Source organism: Euleptes europaea, chromosome 4, assembly GCF_029931775.1.
Source record: "Euleptes europaea isolate rEulEur1 chromosome 4, rEulEur1.hap1, whole genome shotgun sequence".
NCBI lineage: Eukaryota > Metazoa > Chordata > Lepidosauria > Squamata > Sphaerodactylidae > Euleptes > Euleptes europaea.
The window spans coordinates 115,449,250-115,469,372 of NC_079315.1; the positions used below are offsets into that span (position 1 = coordinate 115,449,250).

At 46.8% G+C, this 20,123-nt stretch overlaps 1 protein-coding gene across 1 annotated transcript; it reads right to left on the minus strand.

Moving 5' to 3' along the window:
- Positions 1 to 1,108: 1,108 nt before the first annotated feature.
- On the minus strand, positions 1,109 to 14,290 carry SIGLEC15 (sialic acid binding Ig like lectin 15). Its single transcript, XM_056849081.1, has 4 exons — positions 14,158 to 14,290; positions 10,663 to 11,046; positions 5,458 to 5,817; positions 1,109 to 1,203 (listed from the first exon to the last, which is right to left on the minus strand). Exons 1-4 carry the CDS (start codon positions 14,288 to 14,290, stop codon positions 1,109 to 1,111), a joined length of 972 nt encoding a protein of 323 aa, XP_056705059.1.
- Positions 14,291 to 20,123: the final 5,833 nt, after the last annotated feature.

Here is a 20,123-nt window from a genome sequence, read left to right on the forward strand (position 1 = left end):
AAAAGCATCCATAAAAGAGAGAAGAGTAGAACGGTGTAAAAAAATTAAAGGAAAATCCTACAAACCCACTCTACAAAGAGAACGTTGCTGTCCTTACAATTAAAAGAGATTGCCCATTTTGTTAATAAGAAAAGATGGGTTAACCTGGGGGTGGAATACTGTGTACAGTTCTGGTCACCACACCTAAAAAAGGATATTACAGAGCTTGAGAAGGTGCAGAAAAGAGCAACCAAAATGATCAGGGGACTAGAGCAACTGTCCTATGGGGAGCGGTTAAGACGCTTAGGGCTGTTCAGCTTGGAAAGAAGGCGGCTGAGGGGAGACATGATAGAGGTCTATAAAATTATGCATGGTTTGGAGAGAGTGGACAGGGAGAAGCTTTTCTCCCTCATAATACTAGAACATGGGGTCATCTGCTGAAGCTGGAGGGTGAGAGATTCAAAACTGATCAAAGGAAGTATTTCTTCACACAACGCATGGTTAAATTGTGGAACTCCCTGCCCCAGGACGTGGTGATGGCTGCCAACTTGGAAGGCTTTAAGAGGGAAGTGGACATGTTCATGGAGGAGAGGGGTATTCATGGCTACTAGTAAAAATGGACGCTAGTCATGATGCACACCTATTCTCTCTAGGATCAGTGGTGCATGCCTATTATTTTGGGTGCTGTGAAACACAGGCAGGGCAACGCTGCTGCAGTCGTCTTGTTTGTGGGCTTCCTGGAGGCACCTGGTTGGCCACTGTGTGAACAGACTGCTGGACTTGATGGACCTTGGTCTGATCCAGCAGGGCTTTTATTATGTTCTTATAAGATCAGGGCTATCCATGGCTACTAGACAAAATGGATACTGGTCATGATGCATACCTATTCTCTCCAGTAGCAGAGGAGCATGCCTTCACTAGGAGGTGCTGCAGAACACGGGCAGGACAATGCTGCTGCAGTTGTCTTGTTTGTGGGCTTCCTAGAGGCACCTGGTTGTCCCCTGTGTAAACAGACTGCTGGACTCGATGGGCCTTGGTCTGATCCAGCAGGGCTTTCCTTATGTTCTTATGTGTTGAACTCAATGGGGTATGACATAAATGTCACTTGGTCGGACTGGGCCATGCCGCGTCAGCCCAGATCGAGAATGGGGTGGGTGGCTGACTCGCAGGTTGGATAGGAGCTCTCAAGGGGCTGGATCTGGCCCATTATCAAGCTTGTGCCACCTAATGAGGCGCCAGGGCAGATCAGTTCAGAGAGTAGCCGTATTGGTCTGCAGTGGGAAAGTTAGATTCAAGTCCAGGAGCACCTTCGAGACTATCAAGAGTTTCATGGCAGATCATCTTATTTATCTCTTCGTGTCCGATATTTATTCATCACTTTTCAGTTTAAAAAGGCTCTCCGAGAGACTTGCAAAAAAAGAATCCAAAAGCATCAATATGAATTGATGTTATGAGGCCTCATAGCCTCAGAGGGACTACCTGCAGTCTCCTCAGCACCTCGAGTGGAACAACTCCTCTGACAGATGGCAGAGCCATCTGCGGTTTCTCAACAACCGTTTCTTATTTCTCTCACTCGAAAACAATCTATACGTTTTCATCTTGCCTTTCCTCTAAGGTAATCAGAGCAGCATCTACGGTCTTCACAACCACCCTGTGGGGTTAATCTGACAGATGGTAGCTGGAGCAAGGGCTTCGTGGCTGAATGGGGATTTGAACTGGGCACCTAGTCCAACCCTCTAACCGCTACTCAATGCTGCAATGTTGAGAGCCAGCGTGGTGTAGTGGTTAAGAGCGGTGGACTCTGACCTGGAGAACCGGGTTTGATTCCCCACTCCGACACATTAAGAAGAAGAAGAGTTGGTTTTTATATGCCAACTTTCTCTACCACTTAGGTAGGGTTGCCAGGTTCCTCTTCGCCACTGGTGGGAGATTTTTGGGGCAGAGCCTAAGGAGGGCAGGGTTTGGGGAGGGGAGGAACTTCAACGCCATAGAGTCCAATTGCCAAAGCGGCCATTTTTCTCCAGGTGATCTGATCTCTATTGGCTGGAGATCAGTTGTATTAGCAGGAGATCTCCTGCTACTACCTGGCAGTTGGCAACCCTACACTTAAGGGAGAATCAAACCGACTTACAATCACCTTCCCTTCCCCTCCCCACAACAGACACCTTGTGAGGTAGGTGGGGCTAAGAGAGTGTGACTAGCCCAAGGTCACCCAGCTGGCGTCGTGTGCAGGAGCGGGGAAACCAACCCAGTTCACCAGCTTAGCCTCCGCCGCTCATGTGGAGGAGCGGGGAATCAAACCTGGTTCTCCAGATCAGAGTCCACCGCTCCAAACCACCGCTCTTAATCACTACACCACTGTTCTTAACCACTAGCCAGCTGGGTGACCTTGGGCTAGTCACAGTTCTCTTAGGGCCCTCTCTTAGAGCTCAGCCCCACCACCCTCACAGGGTGTCTGTTGTGGGGAGGGGAAGGGAAGTTGATTGTAAGCCGGTTTGATTCCTCCTTGAGTGGTAGAGGAAGTCGGCATATCAAAACCAACTCCTCTTATTTACTTTTGTCATAGAGCTATAAAGGGCTGAATCCTTGCTGACCTGCACTTCTGAGGCAGCAAAGGCATTGGTCTGACAACCCTTTGCTATTTATATCAGTGACTTTAGAACAAAGTGTTGACTCAGCCATCATGGGTCACACAGTTTTGCGGAAGTCTTTTGTGTCATTCTTACCGGACGTGGAAAAAGTGTGATCTTTTTTTAAAAAAATAATAATTTATTATTATTATTTTTCAAAATTATTAAACACAAAGTTTAAGAGTTAGTATAAACAAAGAATAAAATATAAAATGCAATAGAAAACATTGCTAAGTGTGATCTTTTTGACTCCTGACTTCTGTTAAAGCAGGCTGGGGATAATTACTTACCTCTTCTAAGGAAGAGCTCTGAGAACTGTGGCTGAAAAGTCGTAGGGTCGCCAACCTCCAGGTGGTGGCTGGAGATCTCCCGGAATTACAACCAGTCTCCAGGAGACAGAGTTCAGTTCCCCTGGAGAAAATGGCTAATTTGCAAGATGGACTCTATGGTATTATACCCCACGGAAGTCCCTCCACTCCTCAAATACTTGAAGATGGTTATAATATCCCCTCTCAGTCTTCTCCTCTTCAGGCTAAACATACTGAAATGGGCCAGGATGAGTAGGGAAACTTAAGCAGGGGAACAACCAGATGGTGGCATCAGCAAGACTGTAATTAACACACATGCACACTGGGGCGTGTGGATTCTCAGCTGCTCTCCGACGTACCATGAGATCTAGCACATGCTCAGTAAGGCTGACAACTCTGGGTTGGAAATTTCCTGGAGATTTAGGGGTGGATCGTGGGGAGGGCAGGAATTGCAAAGGGGAGGGACCTCCATTGGGGGGGGGGTATAATGCCATAGAGTCCACCTTCCAAAGTAGCCATTTTCTCCAGGGGAACTGATTGCTGTAGCATGGAGATCAGTTGTTATTCCAGGAGATCTACTGGTCCCCACCTGGAGGTTTGCCATCGTAATGCTCAGTCCTCTTCAAGCAAACTTTTCTCTTTTTTATTTAAGGTTAATTTAAAAAGGTAAAAATAGTCCCCTGTGCAAGCACCGGGTCAGTACTGACCCGTGGGGTGATGTAACATTCTGACGTTTACTAGGCAGACTATGTTTACGGGGTGGTTTGCCATGGCCTTCTCCAGTCATCTACACTTTACCCCCAGCAAGCTGGGTGCTCATTTTACCGACCTCCGAAGGATGGAAGGCTGAGTCAACCTTGAGCCGCCTACCTGAAACTGATTTTCATCGGGGTCCAACTCTGGCTGTCAGTAGAGCGTCGACCGCAGTACTCCAGCTTACCACTCCGCACCACAGGGCTCTTGGTTAATTTACCAAGTCATATTTTTCTGCATACCAAGGGAATCCCCCTGCCTTGTCTGAGGATGCCCTGGTTTTGCTACGTTCCCCATCTGCACAAGGGCTATGCCAGTTTACTATTATCGTGGCGAGTCTAGGCGCCGGTGCGTAGAAGAGTGATTTGATAAAGCTAACAGAAGACAGAAGGAAGAGGTTCTTACCGTGACAGACTGGTTGGGGCCGTGGAATTATCTGTAAGGGAAGGGTGGGGAAGAAAAGAAGATGCTGACCGTTAGTTCTCTCTCGGCACCGTTGCGTAATGTTCAAATGAAAATACTCAAGGGCCTGTTATGCAGAGACGTTTCCCCGCGGTCACCCACGCAGACTGCTTCGGGGCATCCTTTTGATTATGCATGCCTTTCCCACCCGTCAGAGGTCACCTCGCTCTCTCCCCACATTTTGCCTGCGTTTTCCAGATTTGGGCTAAAACAGCATCCGGAAAACATGGGCAAAACACGCGGAGACCACTGACGGGCAGTTACCCTTGTGGGTCAGGGGATATAGAAACTTCAAAACATGTCTTGATCTGCTGTTCGTTCTACCAAGAAATCCGCACAAGGGTTCTTTCCCCTTTGCTTAACACTTTCCCTGACCAATTAGATGAGTTTCTGGCTAAGAAGCTCCTAACTGATGAAAAATCACAGTTTACACTCCTGACTGCTAAATTCTGCGCGGCAGCTATTAAAATACATTGTACCCTGACCGGATAAGAGTAACAGAAATACTTTATTACTCAAAATATTAGGGGGGGGGGGTCACACCAAGTTATACAATGTTTATATAAATTTTATTCATACACGTAATATGTAATTTTTAGGCTTAGATTTTTTGTAGTAGCAGTGGTAGCTGTCGTTGTGGTTTTCCTATTATTTGTTGTGGCTGTTGTTTTTTCTGCGGGTCAGTGACTGTATTAATAAATTATTATTATTATTATTATCACTGACGGGCGGAGAAGAAGGAGGGGGAGGAGGAGGAGGAGAAGAAGAAGAGCAGCAGCAGCAAATTGTTTGTGTGTTGAGTTCCCTTTGGAAGGTGGCATATGCCAACTTATTGTAGTTGATAGTTTTGCCTTGGGGAAGGAAGTCTATTCTAGGTGGAAAGGCAAGGTACAGACATATTGCTTTGGGGGCAGTCTAACCTTATTGCGAGGAGATCGCTAGCATTCACATTTTGCAAAAGGGGACTGAGAACTTGAGATTCGAAGAAGAAGAAGAAGAAGAGTTGGTTTTTATATGCCAACTTTCTCTGCTACTTAAGGAAGACTCAAACCAGCTTACAATCACGTTCTGTTCCCTTCCCCACAACAGACACCCTGAGAGATAGGTAGGGCTGAGACAGTGTGACTAGCCCAAGGTCACCCAGCTGGCTTCATGTGGAGGAGTGGGGAAACCAACCTGCTTCACCAGATGAGCCTCCGCCGCTCATGTGGAGGGTGGGGAATCAAACCCGGTTCTCCAGATTAGAGTCCACCGCTCTTAACCACTACACCATGAACCCAGGCTTCCCAGTTTTTAAAAAACCCATGCTAATGATTCATACCTACCCTCTTTCCAGAAAGCGCCAACCCCTAAGACAAGCAGCAAGGCCAGTGCTTTAATCCCCAAGGAGATGAACAAGAGGATCAGGACCCAGGACCCGCCTCCGGCTCTGTATTTATAAAAGTACACCGCCCCCTCTGCTCTCCCGAGGCTGTTCTCCGCTGTGCAGGTGTATCTGCCATCATGCGTCAGGTGCAGGAGCTCTTTGGTCACCTGGTAGCTGCCGCTCAAGACAGAGGTGACATTGCTGGACAGAGGACCGGTCCACGTCAGCGTGGGCAGCGGCTCCCCTTCGGCGGTGCATTTGGCGTGGAAGGAGTGGTCCTCGCCAGACTGAACGGAGATGTTGACGATCCTGGGAGCCGCTGCAGAAATTAAAATATGCGGGGGTGGAAAAAAAATGCTCTTGGAAACAAGGTGTCAGCTCAGATTGGAACTGACAGCCTGCCGTTTGTCCAGGAACCAGAGCAGCTTCAGCTTCTCCCCAAATGTAAATGTCTATAAATGCTGAAGAGGTGATCCTGCAGAGAGGCCTGACCTGGATGGCCCAGGCTTGCTCAGTCTCATCAAGGGCGCCTTCACACGTGCTGAATAATGCACTTTCAACCTGCTTTCCGTGCACTTTAACGATCGTTTGCAAGTGGATCTTGCCGATTCGCACAGTTAAATCCAGCTGCAAAGTGCATTGAAAGTAGATTGGAAGTGCATTATTCGGCATGTGTGAAAGCACCCCAAATCTCGGAAGCTAAGCATGAACAAGACTGGTTAGTACTTAGCTGGGACACCACCAAGGAAGTCCAGGGCCACTACGCAGAGGCAGGCAATGGCAAACTACCTCTGTCCGTCTCTTGCCTTGAAAATGCTGTGTGTGTGTGTAAAGTGCCGTCAAGTCACAGCCGACTTATAGGTGGGGTTTTCAAGGCAAGTGATTGAGAGCCAGTGTGGTGTAGTGGTTAAGAGCAGAGGATTCTAATCTGGAGAACTGGGTTTGATCCCCTACTCCTCCACATGAGCGATAGACTCTAATCTGGTGAACTGGGTTGGTTTCCCCACTCCTCCACAGGAAGCCAGCTGGGTGACCTTGGGCTAGTCACAGTTCCCTCAGAACTCTCTCAGCCCCACCTACCTCACAAGGTGTCTGTTGTGGGGAGAGGAAGGTAACTGTAAGCCAGTTTGAGACTCCTAAAAGGTAGAGAAATCAGGATATAAAAACCAACTCTTCTTCTTCTTCTTCTGCTTCTTCCTCCTCCTCCTCCACAAAGGCAGTTTGCCATTGCTTTCCTCTGCTGAATCTTCCTTGGAGGTCTCCCTTCCAAGTACCGACCCAGCTTAGCTTCTGAGATCCGACGAGATCGGGCTATACTACACCATTCCACATCCCCGAAAATGTTAGGGTCACCATAAGTTAGCTGCAACTTGATGGCATTTTCCACAGATATGTAGCCACCCTGACCTGGATGGCCCAGGCTAGTCCGATCTTATCAAATCTCAGAAGCTAAGCAGGGACAGACCTGGTTAGTACTTGGGTGGGAGATCGCCAAGGAAGTTCAGGTCACTACGCAGAGGAAGGCCATGGCAAACTAATGGTTTGTCTCTTGCCTTGAAAACCCTACAGGGTTGCTGTAAGTTGGCTGACACTTGAAGGCTCTTGCCGCCACCAAACCAGCAGCGAATGCTAGTTCCTTGTAGGAGACCCTTTGCAATTGGTGGCCAACCCCTGGGAAGGGTAGCAAAACGGCTGAAGCCTGTGGCATGTTGGGTGGGCCCCTAGCGATGGTACATAGTCAACTGTTTACTCCTGTGACCACTCCGCTGTGTCCCTTCCACCTGCCCCATAAAAAAGTGAAAAGTGTCCAACCCAAAAAGACAGGGTAAACCAAAAAGGTTGAAAGAAACAGTAAAAAGTAGTATGATGCAATATGCAAATGAACAAATTCGACTATGCGCACAGAACAAAACACTCGTAATTTAATATATGAACAAATAAAAAACAGGAGACAATTGTACATACACGATAAGATAACACAGGCTGCCAAATGCAATAAAACCAAATGGGTTGCACTATATGTGTGCGGGAAGAGCCCTGTGGTGCAGAGTGCAAGCTGCAGTACTGCAGTCCAAGCTCTGCTCACGACCTGAGTTCGATCCCAACGGAAGTTGGTTTCAGGTAGCCGGCTCAAGGTTGACTCAGCCTTCCATCCTTCCGAGGTCGGTAAAATGAGCACCCAGCTTGCTGGGGGTAAAGGGAAGATGACTGGGGAAGGCACTGGAAAACCACCCTGTAAACAAAGTCTGCCTAGGAAACGTCGGGATGTGATGTCACCCCATGGGTCAGGAATGACCTGGTGCTTGCACAGGGGACCTCACCATGCTAATATCAAATAACTCATGAACACATGAACACACATGAAGCTGCCTTATACTGAACCAGACCCTCAGTCCATCAAAGTCAGTATTGTCTACTCAGACCGGCAGCGGCTCTCCAGGGTCTCAGGCAGAGGTCTTTCACATCACCTACTTGCCTGGTTCCTTTAATTGGAGATGCCGGGGATTGAATCTGGGACCTTCTGCATGCCAAGCAGATGCTCTACCCCTGAGCCACAGCCCCTCCCCATAAATCGAGTTATTTGATATTAGCACGAAAAGACACACACACACACACACACACACACACATACTGATGCTGTTAATTGGACCAGAGATACCCTGAGGTGGAAATATCTGAAGCCTGATTTTATATAAGGAGTATATAATTCACTCCAAGCAATTAATTTGGTTATCTTGCTGGTTCTTTTGATTTGTGACGTCTTTTATGGGGTGAGTTAGATATGATTGTGCTAATTATGGTTATAAGCCACTGATAAAGGCTTTGAGATGAAATGCATTTGGCATTTTGTTTTATCGTATTTGGCAGTGCGTGTTACCTTATTGAATGTGCAAGATTGTTTCTTGTTTTTACTTCTTCCTATATTAAATTATGGGTGTTATGTTTTGTGCACGTAATTGAATTTGTTCATTTAAATAATGCAGCATGCTACTTTTTTCTGTTTCTTTGTGCTCTCAGCTTTTTTGGGTTACTCCATCCCTTCTAGCCTGATCTCGTCAGATCTCAGGAGCTAAGCAGGATCGACCCTGGCAAGTATTTGGATGGGCGACCTCCAAGGAATACCAGGGATGTGATGAGGAGGCAGGCAATGGCAAACCACCTCTGAATGTCTCATGCCTTGAAAACCCTGCGGGGTAGCCATAAGTCAGCTGTGACGGCAAAACAAAACAAAAATTGCTTCTTAGAAATGCTTTACAGAAAGGGAAAAGGTAAGAGGTGAACCACTGCCAGTAATCCAAGTGTGGATTCTGCACAGATACATGTAGGGTTGCCAGCTCCAGGTTGGGAAATACCTGGAGTTTTTGAGGGTGGAGCCTGAGGAGGGCGGGGTTTGGAGAGGGGAGGGACTTCAATGCCATAGAGTCCAGTTGCCAAAGCGGCCATCCCAGCTAATCTTTAATTCAGGACAGGAGCCTAGGATTTCTCGCTTGTCCCCTTTTCTTAGAGCTGCCAACCTCCAGGTACCAGGAAAACAAAATTACACCTCTATACTCAATTATAATAGTATAAACTCAGTATAGGTATCAGAATAAATGACTCAGAAGGTAAGTACAATATGCTATGTTGTTAGTCACATGTATAAAGCACAAACCATATCATCACAATCCTATACAACATCAATATCACAAAAGAAAATCCCTCATGTGCAATCCAATAATAGTCCAATAACTGTGTCCAATTGTAGTCACCAATACTCCCAATCCAGGAAATGTCCTTAGTAACGTAGCTTCGCAGCCACAAGGTAGAATATGACCACTGAGGAATACTGACTGCGTCAGCAGCTGTAGACACAGAATGTAGTGCTTCTTGGCAAAAATGAGTGCACACTGAAGAAACTGACCTACCCAAACAGGACACAGGGTCTTATTCCAAGACACTGAAAGACTGGACAATTCTACCAACTATTTTGTCAGATTGCACAGAGAAGCCATTGAAATTCATCAACATCAGCACAACTTTAACAGAAAAGAAGAGAGTTTAAGAATGAATAAGGCTTGGCTTCCTGTCCTAAAAACCTCCCGACTAACAAAGACTATAGTCAACAATAGCCATGGAGATTAGCTTTGGACTTCACACATTAACAGATCACTTCAGGATACAATGGTTCCATATTAACAGACCACACTGTCATTAGCACATTATCTTGATACTTACAGGACAATGATTAGCACATTACTTTTGCAGGACAATGACTCAGCTCAAACCCAACCCCTTTCTGACTATATCTTCCTACACACTTGACACTGAGAGACCCTGTCCTTCAGTGTTACTCCTCTGAAGATGCCGGCCACAGCTGCTGGCGAAACGTCAGGAAAGAAAATACCAAGACCCCGGTTACGCAGCCCGGATAACCTACGAGAACCAATGAACTCTGACCGTGAAAGCCTTCGACAATATTTTATACTGAAGAAAGGTTTGACTGAAAAGGCTAGATATCCGGGACTGCCTTTTGTGCATCGGTCAGTTGTGCTATGGATATTTATGCACGCTGAATGCTGAACCGTCTTGGGCAAGCATCTGGTCTTCATTACAGCCTGAAATTGATATTTCTACCTCCTGGCTGCGAAGCTACGTTACTAAGAACATTCCCTGGATCGGGAGTATTGGTGACTACAATTGGACACAGTTATTGAACTATTATTGGATTGCACATGAGGGATTTTCTTTTGTGATATTGATGTTATATAGGATTGCGATGATATGGTTTGTGCTTTATACTTGTGACTAACAACATAGAATATTACTGTACTTACCTTTTGAGTCATTTATTCTGATACCTATACTGAGTTTATACTATAACCTCCAGGTACTAGCTGGAGATCTCCTGCTATTACGACTGATCTCCAGTCGATACAGATCAGTTCCCCTGGAGGAAATGGCCGCTTTGGCAATTGGACTCTATGGCATTGAAGTCCCCCCCCCCTCACCAAACCCCGCCCTTCTCAAGCTCTGCCCCAGAATCTCCTGCTGGTGGTGAAGAGGGACCTGGCAACCCTATCCCCAAACCCCCTTCTCAGGTCCACCCCAAAAACCTCCTGCCGGTGGGGAAAAGGGACCTGCCAAAGCTGCCTTTTCTCTCCCTTTTGAGCTAGAAATCTCTCACCTATCAAACGGAGTCTGATCCCCATCCGGCTCTCGTATTTGTCGTGCACGTCTCCCGAGAACTCCACCCGGCAGAAATATTTGTTGCCGTCGCTCCAGGTGAGGTTGTTGATTTGGAGGGAGAGGTTGTTCTGCCTGGGGTTCCCCAGGAGCAGGTACCTGTTCTTCGAGCCGACGGCGGTCCTGCAGAGGCTGCTGGAGCTGTGGGCCGTGCACCTGAACACCACCGTCCCGTTGTAAGGTTCCTTCACCCGCCAAATCGCCGTCAAGGTCTTGTCGTTGGTCTGGTGAGGGTGTGTGAAGGTGCAGGGCAGGGACGCCGTCTTGCTGATTTCGCCCGTCACCTCCGACGGGACATGCATGGACCATCCCTTAGAGGCTTTTCCTAGAAGGGGAGAAACTGGGGTTAGACTCCTCAGTAATGGAAAAGCTCAGTGGCAGCAGGGTCATGTGCTTGACCTAGATCAAGACCTAGTATCAATTCGGCAGAAATGATCTTTTCAAAATTCAGTTCTTTCTCCTATGCCAATTTTCAGATTAATATTCAAAAAAATGTAAATTCAACTGTAAATTGGTAGTATTCAAAAATCACAGATGTAGGCTAATGATTCACTTATATCAATGTTTATAAATATAATTTCCTCAGATTACACTATTGCTTCATAGTGCCTTTTCAATCAACAAAATTAAATGTACAGTTTTATATATACAACAAGGCAAAATTCATAAAAAATCAAATTCAACAGAAATTAGCAATTGACTTGTGGTGTCTTTCTTTCATGAATTATGCATATATTGTCCATAAATGTCCTTGAGTCCAATTGGGTAGTAAATGTCCTTGAGTCCAATTGGGTAGTAAATGTCCTTGAGTCCAATTGGGTAGTAAATGTCCTTGAGTCCAATTGGGTACCCAATTGGACTCAAGGACATTTATGGACAATATATGCATAATTCATGAAAGAAAGACACCACAAGTCAATTGCTAATTTCTGTTGAATTTGATTTTTTATGAATTTTGCCTTGTTGTATATATAAAGCTGTACATTTAATTTTGTTGATTGAAAAGGCACTATGAAGCAATAGTGTAATTTTCAGATTAAAGCAGTTTTAAGATGGGGAAAAACATGAGCAGCAAGGCAAACTTTTCCTTGAATTTTTTTTAAAAATCTTAATTAATTAATCATGGCCATCTTATTAGTCAATATGTTTTTAATTAGTTAATTTAATAATTTAATTGCCAGAACAATGCATCTCTGGGTTTAAGTAACATTTTTAGCAAATTTAGTTCAGGTAATTTTTGTAGCAACTGCTTATTAATCTACCTCCTGCTGTTGGGTGTAGTTGTTAAACTGAATTTTGTTTAAGGTGACCAGACTGGAACTTCATATTAGCTAATTTTGAACGGTGCAAACAGTATTTTAATTCTTTCTTAAAAACTATTAATGGTTGTCTGTCTTGGCCAGCTCCTTTAGTTGTGACTTCAAGCGGTTCCAGACAGTTAACATTCTGTCTTACCTCTCTTCTTCCCCCTCCTTCACCTTTTGCAGTGCATCAGAACTATAGTTTCATGCTTTGTAGGTATTGTTGTGTTTTTACACTGTGTAGCACCTTCTTTGTAATATGTAGGTTGTGTGCTCTTTGAGCAAAATGCTTTGAGATTTAATAAATAATTAAAAAAAGACCTAGTAATCAATTCACAGAATTCACTGTAAAAAGAAGAAAAACGTGTCACCCATGAAGCTACCTTATATGGAGTTAGATCCTTGGTCCATCAAGGTCAGTATTGTCTACTCAGACTGGCAGCGGCTCTCCAGGGTCTCTGGTAGAGGTCTTTCACATCGCCTACCTGCTTGGTCCTTTTAACTGAGATGCTGGGGATTGAACCTGGGACCTTCTGCATGCAAAGCAGAGGCTCTTCCACTGAGCCACAGCTCCTCTCCTAATGCTACTGAATCACAACCAGCTCATGGCAACCACATCCGCTGAGATTTTGTTATACATGGTTTACTCTTCAACAGCAGATCTGTGAAAGGGCCCACCCAGAACCTGAGGATTTAAATGGACAGGAAAAGAATCCTAATTCTTTCACCTAAGGACAGGAGCCACTGGCATGATTTCTTGGTTTTTCGATTAAGACCGGTCACAATCCCCCCCCCCCATACATTTCCTCAGGATAGATCATTCTAAGACCAAGCAGGGATCAGGGAGGAAGAACCTTATAGGGTTGCCAACTATGGACTGGGAATAGGGTTGCCAGCTCCGGATTGGAAAACACCTGGAGATTTTGGGGTTGCACCCTAACCCCTGACCTGGATGGCCCAGGCTAGCCTGATCTCGTCAGATCTCAGAAGCTAAGCAGGGTCAGCCCTGGTTAGTATTTGGATGGGAGACCACCAATGAATACCAGGGTTGCTGTGCAGAGGAAGGCACTGGAAAACCACCTCTGTTAGTCTCTTGCCATGAAACCCCCCCAAAAAGGGGTCGCCATAAGTCGGCTGCGACTTGAAGACACTTCACACACACACAGAGCATGAGGAAGGTGGGGTTTGGGGAGGGGAGGGACTTCAATGGGTTATTATGCCATAGAGTCCACCCTTGAAAGCAGCCATCTTCTCCAGTGGAACTGATCTCTGTCCCCTGGAGATCAGATGTAATAGTGGGAGATCTCCACCTACCACCTGGAGGTTGGCAACCTAGCTGGGAAATTCCTAGAGACTTGGAGGTGGCGTCTGGGGAGGGGACCTTAGCGGGGTATAATGTAGGGTTACCAGATCCCTCTTTGCCACCTGTGGGTTTTTGGGGCAGAGCCTGAGGAGGGTGGGGTTTGGGCAGGGGAGGGATTTCAATGCCAAAGGGTCCAATTGCCCAAGTGGCCATTTTCTCCAGGGGAACTGATCTCTATCAGCTGGAGATCAGTTGTAATAGCAGGAGATCTCCTGCTAGTACCTGGAGGTTGAGCAAACCAAAATCAACACCTCTGCACTAATATCAAGGATAAGGAAAGTAGTGCAGGAATCTTAGGCTATAATTACTACAACACAAATAAGTGAAACATCAAAGTGTAATCATAATAGTCTTTTACACATCTGCTGAGGTCTTGTGACCAACTATTGGAATCTTCTTGGATCTATGTACCCTTATGGACTATTGAAAAAAACACATTTATACATACCTTTGTGGACTATTGAAATACCATCGTATATAGTTGTATGTTTGTCCCTTTCCACTATTGTATGCATTGATTACACTTTGATGTTTCACTTATTTGTGTTGTAGCAATTATAGCCTAAGATTCCTGCAGTACCTGGAGGTTGGCAACCCTAGTATAATGCCATAGAGCCTACATTCCAAAGCAGTCATTTTCTCCCGAGGAGCTGGTCTCTGTAGTCTAGCGACCAGTTGTAATTTATTTATTAGTTCGATTTCTAGCCTGCCCTCCCCAGCCAAAGCCAGGCGAAGGTTGGCCACCCTACTGAAGTGGCCAGTGTGAACTCACCTGTCTTCCAGATGCAGAGCTGAAATATCAGGAAGAAGGCAGGGCCCTTCATCGCCGTGCCGTTCCCCTGCAGAACTAGTTTCTCGATCAGCGGATCCAGGCTTTGTCCACCGAAGAAGCACTTCCCATCCATGGACTGGAGGAAATGAGTGTGCACTGCTAGTCAAGGGAAGGACCCTTCGGTAAACTGTTTTGAGATCAGTGGAAAAGCTGCCGAGGATGGAAAAGGCGCCAGGCCCCCATTTCCTTCGCCACAAGTGCTGAAGCAACTGAGTTGTAAGCTGCACTGGAGGCTTTATTCTCCTTGGCTCCATTTTCTCCTGACAACAACCCTGTGTGGTAGGTTAGGCTGAGAGTGTGTGACTGCCCCAAGGAGACCCAGCAAGCTTCCATAGGGGATTCAGATTTCATTTACTCTATTTAAATCCTGCCTTTCTCCCCACCGGGGGTCCAAAGCGGCTTATGGCACTCTGCTCTCCTCCATTTTAACCTCACAACAGCCCTGGGAGGTAGGTTAGGCGGAGAGTGTGACCCAAGTTCACTCAACAAGCTTCCATGGCAGAGTGGGGATTCACACCTGGGTCTTCCAGACCTTAGTCCCACACTCTAACCCCTGTGCCATGTTGGCTGCCTTTAAAATACTCATGGTGATAGTGAATTAAAAACGGTGTGTGTGTCTGTGAGTATGTCTCTGCGAATAGTGGACTTGGACAGGAAGACCCAGGTTCAAATCTTCACTCAGCCACGAAGTTTATCGGTTGGCCTTTCACTCCCTTTCGTTCAGCCTCACCTAACCTACTTCACAGGGCTGCTGTGAGGAGGAAATGGTGCTAGAGGTCTATACAACAGAGTCAGTGTGGTGTAGTGGTTAAGAGCGGTGGTTTGGAGCAGTGGATGCTAATCTGGAGAACCGGGTTTGATTCCCCACTCCTCCACATGAGCGGCGGAGGCTAATATGGGGAACTGGATTTGTTTCCCCGCTCCTACACACGAAGCCAGCTGGGTGACCTTGGGCAAGTCACAGCTCTCTTTGAGCTCTCTCAGCCCCACCTACCTCACAGGGTGTCTGTTGTGGGGAGGGGAAAGGAAGGTGATTGTAAGCCGGCTTGATTCTCCCTTAAGTGGTAGAGAAAGTCGGCATATAAAAACCAACTCTTCTTCTTCTTCTCCTCCTCCTCCTCCTCCTTTTGGCTGCTAAGTCATTTTTAAGTGACTGGGCTGTCATGGGAGTGTGTTGGTTTTGTCCTTTGCACCGGTCCCCATGAAAGGAAACTGCAGGCTGTTGTGGAGTTAAGGCATTTGGTTTCCCCAGGAGAGGGCAGCGCGGCTCGAAGCAATAGTGAACTTAGATGCTGTGTCCGAATGAGGGCTGTTTCTTCCAAGACCTCTCCAAGAAGATGGGCTGTAGCAGCAGGGCAAGGACAGCTGATAAGGGGATGGAGATAGGGTTGCCAGCTCTGGGTTGGGAAATACCTGGAGTTTTTTTGGGGGGGAGCCCGAGGAGGGCAGGGCTTGGCAAGGAGCTTCAATGGAGTATAATGCCCTAGAGCAGAGTTTCCCAAACTTTTTGAGTCGTGGAGCACTTTTCAGAAGAGAAATTCGTCACGGAGCACTAATTTTCACCTAGCACCTATATACTAAACCGAATGACAGTAGTATTTTTCTTTCCAGACTCTTCATGGAGCACCAGATGTTTTGTGGAGCTCCAAGTGCTCCTTGGAGCACAGTTTGGGAAACTCTGCCCTAGAGTTTGGGGAAGGTTTGGGGAGGGGAGTCACCTCAGTGGGCTATAATGCCATAGACATCAGTGTTTGGCTCTCGTGGCCCTTTCTTGCATGCCCAGGGTAATGCCGATTGCCTCTTTGGGGTCAGGAAGCAATTTCCCTCCAGGCCAGGGATCCTGGAGGGTTTTCTTGGGGGGAAGGCATCTTCTGGGCATAGAGTAGGGGACACTGGGAGGATGGGGGGTGGTAGTTGTGAATTTCCTGCATTGTGCGGGGGGTTGGACTAGATGACTACGGTTGCCAACTACCAGATAGTAGCAGGACATCTCCTGCTAATTCAACTGATCTCCAGCTGATAGAGATCAAATCACCTGGAGAAAAATGGCCGCTTTGGCCATTGAACTCTATGGCATTGAAGTCCCTCCCCTCCCCAAACCCGCCCTCTTCAGGCTCCGCCCCCAAAATCTCCCGCCGGTTGCGAAGAGGGACCTGGCAACCCTATAGATGACCCTGGTGGTCCCTTCCAACTCTATGATTCTATGATCACCGCTGTGGGAGATGATGGACACAATAGGGTTGCCAACCACCAGGTGAGGCCTGGTGATCTCCCGGAATTCCAGCCAATCTCCAGCCGATAGAGATCAGTTCCCTTGAAGAAAACAGCTGCTTTGAAGGGCATTATACCCCACTGAGATCCCTCCTGTCCCCAACCCATGCCCTTTTCAGGATCCACTCCCAGGTTTCCAGGAAATTCCCACCATAGAGTTGGCAACCCTATGGACACTGCCTCTTTTGACCAGTACTGCTGCGAGTCGGTTGGATCTGGGTTACTCAACATGATCCTGGCCAGGGGTAGCCAAGACAAAGATAACACATGTATAGGGTTGCCAGGTCCCTCTTCGCTGCCGGCGGGAGATTTGGGGGGTTGGAACCTGAGGAGGGCGGGGTTTGGGGAGGGGAGGGACTTCAATGCCATAGAGTCCAATTGCCAAAGCAGCCATTTTTTCTCCAGGGGAACTGATCTCTATCGGCTGGAGATCAGATGAATTAGCAGGAGATCTCCTGCTACTACCTGGCAGTTGGCAACCCTGCACGTGCATCTTGTCTGGGTTGACAACGCATCTTGAACAGGCCCTCCTTAACCTTTCGGCTCCAAGCGGTGACTTGCGTCCTACTTCTCCTCCTGCTTTTCCTGCTCCGTCTCCACACCAATTTTATATTTTAGCAGCGGTTGCTGCTCTGTTGATACAGAGCCTGCCCTGCCCTGCTTTGCAGGGTGCCAAGCCCTCAAGTGTAGACTCGGAGTACTTTTGCGTTCTATAAAAACCCGTCTGGCCGTTTGCGGGAGCAGCTGAGGTTGAATCAGAAGGGCCAGTGGAATTTTCCCCGCTGGGATCGCTCCAGGCAGCAGGAAATGGCCCTCCAGCTGTGCCGAGCCGCGGGCGGAAAGCCTTCCTCGCAAGGTGCAAACTGCCCACCTTCCTCTTGTATCTGACCCCCTGCGCACCCCGAGAAACGTTAAAAGGGAACAATATGGGGCTGCTCAGGATTATAAGGCCTGTTGAGGAGCACCCTGTCTCGGGTTAGCTATGGAACATCTGAGCTGCCTGGGAAGCTCTCGGGTGTCTTTCTGGCCAGTTTTTCTTAGGCCTTGAATAAAGTTTTTATCATGCTGGCTGGCAAGGCTGAAGTGGGGTTACTGTAATGTATGGGACTCCATCCCCAAATCCCTGGAATTAACAGCTCATCCCTACTACAGAGATCAGTTCCCCTGGGGAACATGGATGCTTTGGAGGGTGGACTCTGTGACATTGGACCTAGGGATGCCAACCTCCAGGTGATGCAACACCGGTTAAGGAATTATTCAGTACGCAGCCACCAATATAATTAATTCAAACACACTTTACTATTCTTGAAGAACAACCTTAATATTCATACGACATGCGAGATAAACCACCATACAATTATGTAAAGAATTATTCCTTTTGATGTATAACAAACGATACCTTGAAAAAACAGTTATTCAAAATTATAGGATAATGTAAACGCATGGAAAAAGAATACTCTTGTGATAGAGCATACTCTCACAGTCCCGTCTTGTCCAGTGGAACAAGATATCCCATAAACAAAAAGGATCCAAATTGGTTACATACAAACTGAAAACACTGTCCAAATATTTCTCTCTGTGATTCAATAAGAGTTCATAAATATTGTTATATTGTATATGATTGTTAGAAATTGATAAAGTTAGAATACATAATAGAATTTGAGAAGAATTCCTTTTGAATGTGATACAGTGTTTTGCCTATACTGGCTTTTGTATACCTGTTTAAGTATACAGGTGTTTGTTTTCTGTTACAACCTCCAGGTACTAGCTGGAGATCTCCTGCTATTACAATTGGTGTCCAGCCGATAGAGATCAGTTCACCTGGAGAAAATGGCCACTTTGGCAATTGGAATCTATGGCATTGAAGTCCCTCCCTTCCCCAAACCCCATCCTCCTCAGGCTCCGCCCCCCAAAAAACTCCTGCCAGTGGTGAAGAGGGATGTGGCAAACCTAGTGATAGAGATCATTTCCCCTGGAGAAAATGGCTGCTTTTGCCATTGGACTCTATGGCATTGAAATCCCTCCCCTGTCTAAACCCCACCCTCCTCAGGCTCCGCCCCAAAAATCTCCAGGTATTTCTCAACCCTGGAGCTGCCAACCCTATTGATTCCCCCACTCCTTCGCATGAAGCTTGGTGGGTGACCTTGGGCCAGTCACAGTTCTCTCCAAACTCTCGCAGCCCCACTTACCTCTCAAGGTGTCTGTTGTGGGGAGGGGAAGGTGATTGTGATTGTAAGCCACTTTGAGACTCCTGAAGGTAGGGAAAAGAGGGGTATAAAAACCAACTCTTCTTCAAACAGAAATGTACGGAAAGGGGTATTGTCTGAAATTGTGCATCAGTACCACCGCCCGAGTCTTTGGCTCTGTATATCGTTGCAACATGTCACATTATATTGTTGAGAAGGTCATTGCTCTCTCTCTTTTTCTGTTTATGTGTAGATTTAGAAGTCTAGCTTTTTGGGAAGGGGTAGAGGTTGTAGCACGTTTGGAGCGAACTATCTTAAAATGCCATCTCCTTGGTTCGATATGTAAGCTCCACTTCTGTGAGGCAATCCAGATGTTTTCCATGAGAAAGAAGACCGTGGAAGACATTTCTGGTTTCATAAGAGATGGAACAGACATTTCCCAAAATGGCAGCAGTTTTTGGAGTTCAAAACAGAAAGAAAGGACAGTCCAGCAGCCTGTGAGTTTTGTCTACAGTTTCTTTGATGAACGGTATTTATTTATTTTTTAAATCCACACAAGAACACATTAACTTGAAACAATGAAGCTGCCTTCTACTGAATCAGACCCTTGGTCCATCAAAGTCAGTATTGTCTACTCAGACCGGCAGCGGCTCTCCAGGGTCTCAGGCAGGGGTCTTTCACATCACCCAATTGCCTAGTCCCTTTAATTGGAGATGCTGGGGATTGAACCTGGGACCTTCTGCATGCCAAGCAGAGGCTCTACCATTGAGCCACAGCCCCTCCCTAAAGCCCCAGCCCCTCCCTAGCTTCTGAGATCTGAGGAGATCTGGCTATCCTGGCCTATCCAGGTGAGGGCCCACTACCTGCTCTCAAAATCTTAACTGTGCCCGCAAGTTGGGGACTCCCATATTGCATTACCCTTCCTTGTTCTGCCAAGGGATTTTTTGATCGGTTGCACCTGGAGAGTTCTGTGCTGGGAACTCAGTTCCTGGGCACAATCTGGATCAGGACCGTGGTACCTGAGGAGAGGAGAATTCAGTCTTTCTCTGTGCCATTTTTTCCAATCAGAAATGTGTGGGAAGTTGGAAGTGGAGGAGTTTGCACTTCTCTTAGCTTCAGACGGAAACAACGGAGAGACAGACAGATAGGGCAGGACCTGTGAATCCCATCCTTTCTCTACTCCACGGCTATCCCTTTGGTGTGTAGATTAATACTCTCAGGGAATCTTCCTTCCTTCCATCTGATACCTTCTCTCTTTCTTCTCCTTCTACCAAGACAGCAGGGCACGATTCCTGCATCTCCATCCATCCTAGTTTAGCGTGTTAGTTTCCACTATAATCTGTCTAGAATGGAGTTCCTTACGATAACAGACTCATGTTAGCTTATAAAAAGAGTACAGAACCCATGTGTAAGAAGGGAGCCCGGGATATGCGCCAAGCTCTTCAGCAT

What these genes read in the sequence shown, in the direction of transcription:
- SIGLEC15 (XM_056849081.1), bottom strand. Translation starts at nt 14,290, where the DNA reads ATGGATGGGAAGTGCTTCTTCGGTGGACAAAGCCTGGATCCGCTGATC. An exon ending in GATCAGACTCCGTTTGATAG is followed by an intron (nt 5,818 to 10,662) that starts GTGAGAGATTTC and finishes TAATTTCTGCAG; the next exon opens with CGGCTCCCAGGATCGTCAAC. An exon ending in TGGCGCTTTCTGGAAAGAGG is followed by an intron (nt 1,204 to 5,457) that starts GTAGGTATGAAT and finishes GCGCCTCATTAG; the next exon opens with GTGGCACAAGCTTGATAATG.